Consider the following 14,650-nt stretch of genomic DNA (forward strand, 5'->3'; position numbering starts at 1 on the left):
CGCACTAGGAAAAACACAACACCTCTATGCAATATTATTGTCCACACAAAATGTTGGTAGGGGGGAACCTGAATGAAATCAAGCATCTAGATTTAACTACCAGCTTGCATGAAATACGGGAAACAGAGTAAGTAAAATGACACTAGAGGAAGCATTGAGAACCTGGGACATTTTACAAGACAAATTACCCGTTTCCTTCAATAAATAAGTCGCATGGCAGAAAAAATAAGACAAGGAGAATTCTTGTCCATTACAAGAGATGTTAGATAAATAACAACCAAGTGCAATATGTAGACTCTGTATGGATTCTGATTTGAACACAGCCACATGTAAAAAGACATTTTTGAGACAATCTGGGAAACTAAAATATAGAATATGAATCTGAATATAATCAGGACTAGATGACATTCAGGAATTATTGTTATTTATTCATAAGACAGTGGCACTGTGTTTCTATTCTCTAAAAATATAATTTCCTATTAGAGATGCACACTACAGTATAATATAATTTCTGGGATTTGCTTTCTAATACTCCAGCAAAAATGGAGGAAGAGAGAATAAATTAACAAGATTGGCAAAATGCTGATTATTGTTCAAGTTAGATGATGAGTGATCATTATGGTATTCCTTCTACTTTTGTGTTATATTAAAATGTTTCCATAATAAAAAGATTTTTTAAATTTTATATATGCTTTCTCTTGTAGTTAGAAGGCCCATCTGGAGATTTCATTTCCTAAGAAATGAGAACCAAGTCTGTGAAGTTCATTTCCTCCTTACAATGGTTGATTCTTTCATCTTGTAACGCTTGAAACAATGAAATTGTCTTTCCTTCTACTATTATGAGAGCAGTTCCTACTTTTTCTTTACTATTTGGCTTACTCACAGTTTCCTGTATTCACTCGTCTTTAAGTAGAGACATATTTATCCTTTATAAATAGGCAATGATAAAAGAAAAACTTCAGCCAAATTAAATGTAAAGGAATTTAATTGAGCAATGAATAATTTGTGAATTGGGCAGCCCCCAGAATCACAGCAGATTCAGAGAGACTCCAGTGCAGCCACATGGTGGAAGAAGATTAATAGACACAAAAAGGGAAATGACGTGCAGAAATTGGAAGTGAGGTACAGAACAGCTGGACTGGTTACAGATTGGTGTTTGCCTTATTTGAACACAGTTTGAACACTCAGCAGTGTATGAATGGTTGAAGTATGGCTGCTGGGATTGGCCAAGACTCAGCTATTGATACAGGTGCATACTCCTAGTTAGGTTTTCAATCTTGTCTATCTATTAAGCTAGGTTGCAGTTCGTCCACAAAGACTCAAATATAGAAGCAGGGAATCCTTCTCAGGCCACTTTTAGTTCACTTTAACAACTTCCCCCTTTTGGTCATTTTCTCAGTTTTGAGAGATTGACCAAAACTTTAATTATCAATGTCACTATCACCATTGTAAAAGTACTTATTTGGTCTTGAAACATACTGGGAAACAGTAGAACATTGAGTTTTGCAAAGGTAAAAACAAGTATGAGTAGAGGGACCCTTTATGGGTACCTCTTTATGCTGGAATGTCCTATTTACAGAGAAAAACAAAACCTGGTCTGTTCTAGGATCTATGTGTTTCCGTAAAGTCTTAGTTTGATTATGTCACATTTAGCATAAGTCACCCCATTTTAGTTTGGTTTGGCCTGTTGGGGCCTAGTGAATGAGCTTAGTCCAAAACAGTGGCCTCCCACAACTTTGTTTAAAAAAGATTCCCCCCTTTTTGGTCAGGTTCTCACTTAGGTGAAAGTGTGACCAAAACTTAGGGCCTTAGTGCCACTCTCAGTTACCATCATTTTGGGTTTCCAGTCTCACCACGTCATTCATAGGTTATAGTAATCTCATGGTCGCACATTTCTTTCAGCTCGTCTTTCCATTTGAAGAGAGACCATTTGACATTCCAGAGGTGGCTGCATGCAAGATTTAAAACCCTCGAGAGAATACAGTGCACCAGGGAGACTATTATTATGACTCTCAGGAGGATAATACCAAGAGTTTAGAGTATGCTCCTTACCCAGGGTACCCATAAACCAAACCACCTAAAATTAAATAGATTAAAGAATGAGCTGGATAAAGAGTCTACTTGCTTTAAGTGGTCTTTTCATTAATCATCTACAACTGAATTTTTATAATCTACGTTTGATGTATTTCTCCATAGGCCACAAGTGTCAGAAGCTGCACAGGTACTTTTCTGTTTAGCCAATTATATTATTTAGCATAACTTTCACAAGAGAATTTAAAGTCTGTTGTGTAACAATAGGCTTTACATTAGAATCTGCTATACAGCCTATCATGAGGGATACATTTCTAATTATTGCCTCTTTTATTCTAAACCATGGAAAAAGGACCTAACAAATGATGTCCTTCTAGAAGAGTGAAGGCCTCCTGGCAATGTTCTATTTAACCCATGATGTGGGCTAAGAGGAGTTTTGACTGATTATGAGGCGACATATATACCATTAAAGTTTCTCACCTACGTTGGGCCCTCATCTTTTATCCATCAAAGTATAAAGTTATTCATGTATAAGGCTGGTGCAAAATCCTTCACGAATAAAAGTATACCCTATAAGTGCACATAATAGACCCCCTCGTCATTTCTATTGGCTACAGAGGCATAAATAAGGAAAAAATATTCAAAGATAAGAGTCTCACAATAGCAGATGTCTTGATCTGTGATCTCGGGAAAAGCTGTTTACATCAAGGATGCCATCTTCTTCTGGGGAGAAACTTTCCTGGTTAGTTTTACCTTAAGGGTTCCAATGGGTGTACAGTTCCAAGAGTGTGGAGGGACCCTTCTCAGTTGTGAGATTATGAACTCAAAGTTCAAGGTTCCAAAGTTTTGTTGCAGTGTGGATGGCAAGCACAGTCTTTCTCTGATGTTCTCAAAAGATCCAGTCTTTAGGTTCTAGATTGTGAAGCAGTTGATTATCCTCGGTGAACCATAAAAACTTTCTTTACCTGGTGAAAATATACTGTGGCATAATAATTACTGTAGCATAAAACATGCATTAAAAATGACAGTTGAATGAACTCCCTTTATAAATGTTTATATGACCCATCGGATAGCCAAACGTACCTGATAGCCAAGCGTACATGAAGGTTTGATTGTCTTCCCAGGAATATGGAACCAAACATTGGTTTTAAACTATTTTTGAAATGTATAAATCATTATATCAATATATTCAATTTGGATGATTTTATCTTTTCCATGATGAGTCATGGAATGCAGAGCCTTTAATAACAAAAGCTTTAAGGGCTCAGGAAGGACAAGGTAGCCTTCCTGGTCTTCCATGAGTCTATGCTTAATATTGGACTTATGTCCTGTTGAATACCAGTTGTTTCTCCAATTTAAATTCATAGCACTGATAACTAATGGTTATCACAGGTAATGAGACTTAGACTATGGAATTCAAATTGTATATCTAATCAATTTCACTATCGGCTGGTTTAACATGAAAATCTTGGCAAAGTATTTTCTTGGTATTTAATTAATTTTTTGTTTTACTTGGGTTAGCAGTTCTATACAAGGAAGTTTGGTTATTTCTGTGATATACAATAACTTAACATAATAACTATAATTATGGTTGACAGTATATACTCAGACATATTAGAATTTTATAAGTCCTATACATTTTTGTTTGTTTGTTTTTGAGATGGAGTCTTGCTCTGTCACCCAGGCTGGAGTGCAGAGGCACGATCTTGCCTCACTGCAACCTCCGCCTCCTGGGTTCAAGTGATTCTTCCACCTCAGCCTCCCAAGTAGCTGGGCTTACAGGAACCCACCACCATGCCTATCTAACTTTTTGTACCTTTAGTAGGGACGGGGTTTCACCATGTTAGCTGGGCTGGTCTCAAACTCCTAGCCTCAGGTGATCTGCCTTCCTCGGTCTCCCAAAGTGTTGGGATTACAGGCATGAGCCACTGTGCCTGGCCCCATACAATTTTAGAACATACATTAATATCATTCACTAAAATATAACCTGAAGATTAAACATTATTTTTATTTTGACAATGTTTCCCATGTAACTTAACATGTTAAATAATTCTGTTTACCTCTCTTTTGGATGCTTCAGGGGCCCTCTGTAGCATTCCAAAGTTAGAGGTCAGAAAAGACCATTTTAAAGCTGAAATTTAATTTTGGGAAGCCTATTAAATATAAAGATATATATATAAAGTTTTAAAACACTTGATATTATGAACTAGAATTCCAGGTCACTGTAAGTCACTCACTTAGCCAAAATGATGACTCAAAAAATTTTTTAAAGGCAAAAACCTCTACTCATTGATAGAGGGAAGACTCAGCTTTCCAAACAATCTGTCTTTTGTCTTTCCTTCCTTTTTCTTTTTTGATAGTGTATTTAAAAGGCAAACAAAACAAAAATCTTTCATTACCTTTTAATATTACATGAAAATCTTGTTCAAGAGAGAAAGCCAAATTTCACCCTTGCATTAGTGGACTATTAATGTCAACCCCAATTTTTAATAAAACCTCACAGATAAATCTATCTAATCTTAATCAGTTCGACCATAAGGTGAGATTTTCATAAACCTTTTATAACCCTTTACCAATTTTTATTAAAGAGCAGATTAGTGCTTTAAGAAAACCCTGTTATGCTTTTATTTCAATGTTCAATTTACAGAAAAACTGAACAATACACCTTTAAATTTAGTCAATATTTTCACACACAGAATTTCTTTTACAAAGTTAATTTTTACAAACCTTCCACAACTTGTTCAAACCTTTAGCTTTATTCTATTTAATTTAAAACAATCCTTTAACCCATTAAACTAGGTAAAAATTTACATTCCCATGCATTCTTATAATCTCTTACCAAAAACATGTTTCATTCTCCTCACACACCTTGCGTGTAAACCTAGTTTTTCAGTAGTCTCAATCACATGTTATAATGGTAATTCTTAGCAACTTTCACTTTTGGTGCATAAATTTTCTTTTATGAATCCTTTCACGACTTACACAGACCATCTACAACATGCTTGGTCTTTCTGACTTGTCCTAAACATCCCTCTTTTTAAACAACCAGTCATTTTACTTTAGGACAAGAATTTACTCTACAAGATCCTTTCTTATATAAAATCTCTTTACTTTATAACCTTCTTTTCATAGCTAGGTGGCATGGCTAATTCCACATATCCCCAGGACTTATTTAGAATGTAATGTCTCCAAAATAAATTCAACAATTTTCAAAGGTCAAAGCAGTTTATGGCCTTAAACATAGTAAGCAAACCTAATATCTGACCCACATAATTTAGACTAAATGTCTTTATTTTATCAATAATCTTTAAAGGTGTTTATATTTCCCAAAGATGACTTAAGTTACATGAACTAAAAAGCATTACAGTTTTTCTTTCAAAATATTTAAGCACTTATTTTTGTTTAAACCAATGAATTAAGAGTTCTTTTATACAAACATTACACACACAACACATATATAACTACACAGACAAACCAAAGAAGATTACTACAGTAGTTGTAAGATTTTCCATTCGCCAGTTTTTAAGTTTCTTAATTAGATTACTGGCTTTGGGGTGGAGTCCTCTGAAGAACAGGGCCAAGAAAGGGTCTCTGGTGCCTCCTGTTTTTCCCAAGGAGTCCCAGGCTGTGAGAGCTTGAATACCCACTTTTAATTAAGCTGACTTTTAACCATAGCACTCTTTAATAAAGTCCTTTTAAAATTTCTTATTACCCGACTTTAGCCAGGCCAAAGAGCTGACATTTCTGGCTTTTAAACTTTACCCAAGGTAACCTCACAGGTGCTCTGAGAAAGGAAAATTCAAGACAGTTCGTGGAGGGGAAGAGAATCAAAAAATGGCAAAGGTCACCCAAATATCAATCAGAAAGGCTCATCCCCTAAGCTAGGGATTGAACTCTGAACCCAGGCCACCATTGTGAAAAGAGAAAGCATAGCCATGTGGCTACAAGGTCAAGCTCCTAAGCACGTAACTGACCAGTTTGCTGGGTCGTCTTGAACAACAGGCTTATGAGGTTTTGGGCACACATTTTATCCTAAGGTACCCCTCTTTATGACAGAACAATACAGAAAGACACACAAAGCACATCAGATTCACTACAGCTTAAGAGAAGCCTCAGAATTTTTTTTGTATCAATCAAAACTTTACACGGGAGATAAGAGTAATTTTTGCCATTCATTTAACCATTTTGCACAAAGAAAAAGAGGAAAAAAGCCAGAAATATGACTGGTAAGAAATTCTTACCCTTTTACTAGCATGCCAGGCTTCTGGGCTTTCTTTCCCTTTCCCTGAGCAGCCCTAGCGTCCCAGCTTGCCACACCATCGCCCTGGGGGCCAAGCTGCATCATAAAGGAAAATTATCTTTTTTCGTTTTGGCCAGAACAAAACACATATGATAAAACATAGACATTAGCCACTCTGCTTAGCACCCAATATCAAACTGGTAAGGCTTAAATTTGCCTTCAGATAGCCCCTGTCATCTTTAATCCAACCTCCAACTAGGAGTTTCAACACATGGTCTCTGGGCAAGATGGTTGCCCTGAGTAACAGAAAAGATAGGAAAGGAAAGGTAGAGAAAGAAAAGTATTGCCTGTGGCAAGGTGGGGAAGGTGAAGAGCTCAGGGAGGCCAGAGCAAGACCCACTCATTGCAATGACACTGAAAAGTTCAGGCGGCCACTTGTCAGTAGTGAAGGGATCTTTTCCAGCAATCCCATCAGCTCTCAAGTTTCCCCTTTTGGGGAGGAAAAAGCTTCCCATGTCCCATGGTCCTGTACATGCCTAATACTGTCACCTATAGCCATCAGCAAAAAGTACAAGACAGATTAATCAAAAGAGAATAGCAGTTAACATCCCATAGCGCCAAACCTGTTCTTAACTGAAAGAGACTTTACTGAGAACCCTCATTTTTAAACACACTTCATTGCTTTGTTGCTCATTTGGAACATTCCACTGTAAGTTACCTTTAGTAAGATTTTGTCATTTCTCTAAGACTATGCTGCCTCCCAGGCCTAATGTATAAGCTGGAAGGAACTTAGTTTTCCAGAAATTAAGGATCTCATTTTTACCTAAAATATTGGCTTGATTCTCAGGGTCTCTTGATTAACTGAGTCAATGATTTTTCCTACCTAAGCATGCAAGAAAAATGAAACAAAGGGGTAGAACATAAAAATTCCTGTGAATTTTCAAAAGCCAACTTTTATAACCCCTGCAATATTACTGCTTACTATCAGTTCCTTTCTGAACCAGTCAGGTGTAAGAGACCTCTAACTGGATCCAAGCCAATTAATTCCCAGATCAAATCCATTCCTGGACCCAGCTGAGTTTCTGTCGTGACTTCCAAACCCTGTTTGGATCAGAAATTTGCTCAAAGAAACTTGGAGAGCTCAAAACACAAATCCATGGAGCTCTGAAATCCGAGAGAGAGCTTACCCACGATCCCCAGCTGCTCTGAGAGATCAGTGAACACAAGTGGGTCCTGCAGGTACCTTGTTTGTTCAGTTCACTCAACGCTCCTGGGGTCGCTAGAAGCTCTACCTCAGATCCCATTTCTGACACCATCTGATAAAAGAAAAACTTTAGCCGAATTAAATTTAAAGGAGTTTAATTGAACAATGAACAATTTGCAAGTCAGGTAGCCCCCAGAATCACAGCAGATTCACAGAGACTCCAGCGCAGTCACCTGGTGGAAGATTTATAAACAAAAAAGGGGAAATGATGTACAGAAACTGGAATTAGGTACAGAACAGCTGGATTGGTTACAGATTGATGTTTTCCTTGGTTGAACACAGTTTGAACACTCAGTAGTGTATGAATGGTTAAAGTACGGCTGCTGGGATTGGCCAAGTCTCAGCTATTGTTACAGGCACATACTCCTAGTTAGGTTTTCAATCTTGTCTACCTATTAAGCTAGGTTGCAGTTCTTCCACAAGAACTCAAATATAGAAGTACAGAGTCCTTCTCAGGACATATTTAGATCACTTTAACAGCACATATAGGCAGTCCTCACTGTGCAGAACTGTGTAGTGTAAGACTGAAAAACCCTGCAATTAGGCAATCCATAATTAATGGGAAAAATTATAGTTATTCATAACCTTTGAAGTTTTTTGTTAAAACATTAAAAATCATTTTACTGCCAGTTATAACGGTATGGAAAACCACATAGGAAAGGCATATGAAAAAAAGTAAAACCAATATTCATTTAGTATACTATACATTTTTTTTAAGAGATGAGGTCTCACTATGTTGCCCAGGTTGGTTTCAAACTCCTGGCCTCAAGCAATTCTCCTACCTCAGCCTCCTAAGTAGATGGGAGTACAAGTGCATGCCACTGTGCCTGGCTTTAGTGTATATACTTTAAAATATCAAAAATATTAAGGATTAAAGTGTTTTGCTTCTTTGTAAAAAAAAAAAAAAAATTTCATTTTTCTCTGACGGTGGAGGAGAAATTAATGTGGATCCAACCTAGGTTGAGCCCTCTAACAAGCAGCCCTAGGACACTTGGAGATTCACATTTTCATGTCTAACCTTAACAAATATTTTCGTCATTGCTTTTGCAAAGTCATATCTCATTTCTATTATTTCCAACTTATTATATGAAGTGGACACCTTTTCTATGCCTTGGCAAACTGTCATAACTCTAAGTTTGGATCAGCTTCTAATATTTTAACTTTTGCATTTTCAACATCATGAAACATCTCTGACAATTCCCTTTCTTTTCTTTTTTTTTTTTTTGAGATGGAGTTTCATTCTGGTCGCCCAGGCTGGAGTGCAGTGGCACGATCTCAGCTCACTGCAACCTCCGCCTCCCAGGTTCAAGTGATTCTCCTGGCTCACCCTCCCAAGTAGCTGGGATTACAGGCACCTGCCACCACGCCCAGCTAATTTTTGCATTTTTGGTAGAGACAGGATTTCACCATGTTGGCCAGGCTGGTCTCAAGCTCCTGACCTCAGGTGATCCACCCGCCTCAGCCTCCCAAAGTGCTGGGATTACAGGCGTGAGCCACTGCGCCCAGCCGACAATTCCTTTTCTAATAAAACTTTAGGTTTGAAGTAGCTATGATGTCTCTTGAAATTCTCTACAGGTTTTTTGTTTGTTTTTGTTTTGTTTTGTTTTGTTTTTTGAGACGAAGTCTTGCTCTTGTCGCCCAGGCTGGAGCACAGTGGCGCAATCTTGGCGCATTGCAACCTCCACCTCCTTGATTCAAGTGATTCTCCTGCCTCAGCCTCCTGAGTAGCTGGGATTACAGGCGCCCACCACCATGCCCAACTAATTTTTGTACTTTTAGTAGAGACAGGGTTTCACCATGTTGGCCAGGCTGCTCTCGAACTCCTGACCTCAGGTGATCCACCTGCCTCGGCCTCCCAAAGTGCTGGAATTACAGGCATGAGCCACCGCACCCGGCCAGAATTCTCCGCAGTTTTTAAGTGATTCCCTATGGGCTTCTAGCTGGACACTGGACACAGCCTGATTTTATATAAGGTCTTTGTTGTAATATTGACAATAGGGTTTACCATGCTAAATCAGTGGTTTTCAAAAACTTTAGTATATTTTAGCAATGGTTGTCAAGCTTTTCTCAAGCAAAATCATGCTGAAACCAGAACTATTCTGGAGTACAGGAGTAGGCATACACGACCCAGAATCCTGTCCCCTAGGCCTCTCCCTCAGCTCCTGAGGTTGTCCCCAAACAGCTCCAAAAACACAGTAATTTGCAGATATCTGCACTCCATAGGTCAAAAGTCTGTGGTTAATAAAGTACTGTAAAAACACCTACACACCATGATGCAGATCAAGTAGGATGGGATACATGGGTTCTGCCCTGTGTACTGGCACCTCAGAATCATCTCATCCCTCTAATTCTGTTTCTCTGTTGCAGACCACTGATTAGGATCCAGTGTTACTCTCCACCCATCCTTCTAAACAGATGCCTCAAATTGTTTTTGCCTCTCAGCCCCCACCTTGAACATGGCTTTGATTCCACTTTTCAACATCCAACTTCAGTAGCAACTCCAAGTCCTGCCTGGACCTACCAGACAACAGCCCTGTAATCAAGAGATATCATGCACGGGCCAAGCACAGTGGCTCACACCTGTAATCTGAGGCTGAGGCAGGTGGATTGCCTGAGGTCAGGAGTTCGAGACCAGCCTGGGCAACATGGTGAAACCCCGTTTCTACTAAAACACAAAAAATTATATTTTAGTGGCGTGGCAGCATGCATCTGTAATCCCAGCTACTTGGGAGGCTGAGACAGGAGAATCGCTTGAACCCAGGAGGTGGAGGTTGCAGTGAGCCAAGATCGCGCCATTGCACTCCAGCCTGGGCAGCAGAGCAAGACTCCGTCTGAAAAAAAAGAAAAAAAAGAAAAAAGAGAGGTATCACACATGGTTCCACACATATCTAATTTGTGTTAGTATTTCTCTCTTCATGTGCCTTTTGCTCTGTTAGCCTCTCTTAAACAATCTTTGTTCTAAAGTCTTCATGTCCTAAATTACTTCCTTGCCCTCTTTACAGGATGAAAACTAGCTGCTGGCACCGGTTTTCAGTAACAATGAGATCTGTCTTTTAAGTTGGATGTCAATAATATTTTGGTCATGTCATTACGAGCATGATTCCCTGTAACCTAATCTGAGAAGGCAGACAGCAGAGAGAATGGGCGGTGGAATGGAACACAGAAGGAAGCAGATTAGAAAGGAAAGAAAACATCCTCTTGTAAAGCTTTCCATAATGCTATTTTTATCTTTATAAAGATGCATGAGAGGAGAAGGAGGAGAAAGAGGAAAGGGGGAAAACTTAATGCAAAGATTTTATCAGAAAGAGAAGGAACAAATGCCTTTGTAAATACTTTCTGGAAATTTGGGAAGGTTACTATGAATGTGGCTTTGCATGCGTCTGTGTATGTGTGTGGCTATTCCTTCACTTTTCTCGGTGCCCCCAACAACAAAAACAGTCTGACCTCACACCTCCCATAAATATAAAATCTACTTGGAAAATTCCATCAAAGTTTAAAATATATATTTGCGTATTCTTGATTACTAATAATTACCAGCTGATCATCCAATTCAAAAAGTTGTTCCAGGTAAGTTTCAGACAATCTTCGAATGTTTGGTTTCATTGATGGAGTAATGCACATATCCCTTTAATAACATCATAAAATACAGTCAAAATTAATTTCATTAATTAGTTAGTTCCGTAATTAAATCAGTGATTCTTGTAGGTGGAATGAAAGGGAGGAGAAGGAAAACACATTTCCCCTTAGGAGAAGCAGATCAGAATCACCTGGAGGACTTTTTCAAACTACTCTTGCAAGATTTTGCCGTGTCCCCCAAAGGAGGATATGCTTCCCTTTCCTCTTTCCCAACTTGAAATAAACTGGCCCTATGAACACGTTACTGATAAGAATACACCGTATTTCTCAGGTTGAGATCCAGTGGGCAAATTATTCAGGTTTGTGTCTTTGAAACTGAAAAGCCTGTGGAGGGATTCCTTAACAATCTTGAGATTGGAAGCATTCATTGGCAAGACCTTATTTTGTTACTATGCGATAAAAGTTTTCCTTCAAAATAAAATATTTCCCTATCACAAACCAAAACAATACTTACCAAAGAAGATTCTGAAGACCACTTTTGATTATAACCATGATCATTCCCTCTAAATACCTCAGCGGATCCTCAGGACATGTAACAAGTATACCACATAACAGGGCCTAGGGGAAAAAAGGGAAATGGCATCAATGTTTCTGAATTTTCATGTTTTTACTAAGCAGCAGGTAACTTTTTATTGTTCAATTTGTTTTAGGTTTTTTTGTTTTTTAAATATTTATTTCCATAGGTTTTTGGGGAACAGGTGGTGTTTGGTTACATGAGTAAGTTCTTTAGCGGTGATTTGTGAGATTTTGGTGCACCCATCACCTGAGCAGTGTACACTGAACCCAATTTGTAGTCTTTCATCCCTCAAACCCCTCCCACTCTTTCCCCCAAGTCCCCAAAGTCCATTGTATCATTTTATGTCTTTGCATCCTCACAGTTTAGCTCCCATTTATGAGTGAGAACGTATAATGTTTGGTTTTCCATTCCTGAGTTACTTCACTTAGAATAATGGTCTCCAGTTCCATCCAGGTTGCTGTGAATGCCATTAATTAGTTCCTTTTCACGGCTGAGTCATATTGCATCATATATATATGATGTGATATATATATCTCACAATTTCTTTATTCAATCATTGATTGATGGACACTTGGGCTGGTTCCATATTTTTGCAATTGTGAATTGTGCTGTCATAAATGTGTGTGCAAGTATCTTTTTCATATAATAACTTATTTTCCTCTGGGTAGATACCCAATAGTGGGATTGCTATCCCACTACTGATCAAATGGTAGTTCTACGTTTAGTTCCTTAAGGACTCTCCACACTGTTTACTAGTTTACTTTTTTTTTGAGCAGAGTCTTGCTCTTGTCGCCCAGGTTGGAGTGCAATGGTGCTATCTCGGCTCACTGCAACCTCCACCTCCTGGGTTCAAGCGATTCTTCTGTCTCAGCCTCCTGAGTAGTTGGGATTAAGGCATCCGCCACCACGCCTAGCTAATTTTTCTATTTGTAGTAGAGACAGGGTTTCACCATGTTGGCCAAGCTGGTCTTGAACTCCTGACCTCAGGTGATCCGCCTGCCTCAGCCTCTGAAAGTGCTGGGATTACAGGCATGATCCACCATGCCCAGCCTAGTTTACATTTTCACCAGCAGTGTAGAAGTGTTCCCTTTTCACTGCATCCATGCCAACATCTTTTTTTTTTTTTTTTTTTTTTTTTTGATTATGGCCATTCTTGCAGGAGTAAGGTGGTATCACACTGTGGTTTTGATTTGCATTTCCCTGATCATTAGTGATGTTGAGCATTTTTTCATGTTTGTTGGCCATCTGTATATCTTCTTTTGAGGACTGTGTATCCATGTCCTTAGCCCACTTTTTGATGGGATTGCTTTTTTCTTGCTAATTTGTTTGAGTTCTTTATAGATTCTGGATATTAGTCCTTTGTTGGATGTATAGATTTTCGCCTACTCTGTGGGTTGTCTGTTTACTCTAGCAGCAGCAAACTTTTTCTTATACAGTTAAAAAGTCAAATAATGTGACAGTTCTAAAGTAAATGTGTTTTTACATACCCCTCTGTATTTATTCAGTGTTAATATTCTGCTAAAGTAAAACAAAAATGCAGTTTATCTTGCCTCTTTCTAAAAATCCATCATAAACAATATAATAAAGTCACTGTACCGTGAGGGTTTGCATTACGTGAGGAGTAAGTTCTTTATAGCCAATCTGAAGACATAACTATGATGCTTTACATCAGGGTTTTCTAGCCTTTTAAAGTATGAGAAACTCATTGGGGTTGGCGGGGGGTTTGTTTTGTTCTGTTGTTTTGTTTTGTTTTGTTTTGTTTTTGTTTTGCCAAAAAGTTCCTTAGACCCAACCATAAAAGAGATTGAGAAAATCCACCATTAAAATGTGTGAATTTAAGAACTCTTAAAAACACATTTGTATTTTATCATTCACAACATCTACAGAGTATATACATTTGAAAAATTGTAGCTTAGTACGCATAGGTGGGAAACAATGGACTTGCTGGATCTAAGATACTGTTTAAAGCACATATGTGGAACTCATAAAGTTGCTGCTGTCTCATTTTCCTTATGAGGTCCCCCCAAAGAAGAAACTTCTTGTTAAAAGTGTCTGCAAGATATACAGAATTACTGATGTTTTCTCCATTTGAGACAGATGAAAAGGTCTGCAGCACACTTCCCACAGAAACCACCTGGAATTCTCCATCGGCATTTCTCTTTCCCTTTGTGGTTCACCTGTTTTCTGGTGGGGTCTAGTGTGCATGTTAGGGGTGGTCGGGATGCTTCAGACCCACTCCTGCTGGCTTTTTCTCTTGATCCTCTATTTCCAGAATAAAATAACTCCATTACTTGAGTTACACAGAGCAGTCCTCCCTACCTCCATAGGCCAAGTGTCAGCAGATCTAGGCCTGGGGTCTTTTCTTAGACTCTCAGCAATTCTCATACTGTTCCTCCAAAACCAAAAAGGGTAATTTCTCCTAATTGGACCCTGCATAATAACAATCTCCCCCTTTGCAATGGCTCCATGCTCCTCTTCTTAGTGTACAGCTTTCAAGCAGGAAGCTCAGTCCTTTAGAGAATGGCAGAAAGGTAAGATTTAGATCCCTCTCCCTCTCCAGCTCTGCCTTCAGACCGAGCCCATACTAACTGCTCACAAGTGCTCAGCCACCTGCAGACTGACTCCCTTTTCCCCCAATCCAAGAGACTATAGTTGCACAGGAGATTAGTGGTCTCACCACAGTTGCAACCTGAATTTGAACAGTCATCTATTACCTAAAGAGCCAGCAAGAGTGGGTCCTACAGGGACCTAACAAAAAGGGTTGAAGCCATCTATTATCTGGAGGCCAATCAGACTTCCCACAGCTCCCTCAATATCCTTGGTGAAAAGCCCATCTGCTCTCTAGCACTTCTGTGCCTGGGTCTCCAGAGTACTGAGTTTTTGTATTCCTCACTCTACATCCTTTTCTCCATCTCATTCTGGCACCCTGAGGACATCCATATCAGAATCACCTGGAGAATGA

The 14,650-nt window shown here is 38.9% G+C and overlaps 1 protein-coding gene across 26 annotated transcripts in view; it reads right to left on the bottom strand.

Annotated features, from left to right (window-relative positions):
- The window catches only part of FBXL13 (F-box and leucine rich repeat protein 13), a 268,541-nt gene that overhangs the window by 237,433 nt on the left and 16,458 nt on the right, over positions 1-14,650 (bottom strand). For 8 of the 26 annotated variants that reach the window (XR_010158650.1, XM_063814976.1, XM_009453912.4 and 5 more), the window contains exons 2-3: positions 11,626-11,729; positions 11,070-11,160 (exon numbers count right to left, since the gene is read on the bottom strand). Coding sequence is in view for 6 of the 26 variants with exons in the window: in XM_063814976.1 (XP_063671046.1) it covers positions 11,070-11,160; positions 11,626-11,729 (195 nt within the window). In the remaining 20 variants the exon portion in view is untranslated. Of the gene's footprint in view, positions 1-2,690; positions 2,997-3,847; positions 4,013-11,069; positions 11,161-11,625; positions 11,730-14,650 lie in introns of those variants that run through there. The other 18 variants (XR_010158651.1, XM_063814977.1, XM_063814983.1 and 15 more) reach the window with 6 other exon arrangements.

Source organism: Pan troglodytes, chromosome 6 (assembly GCF_028858775.2).
Source record: "Pan troglodytes isolate AG18354 chromosome 6, NHGRI_mPanTro3-v2.0_pri, whole genome shotgun sequence".
NCBI lineage: Eukaryota > Metazoa > Chordata > Mammalia > Primates > Hominidae > Pan > Pan troglodytes.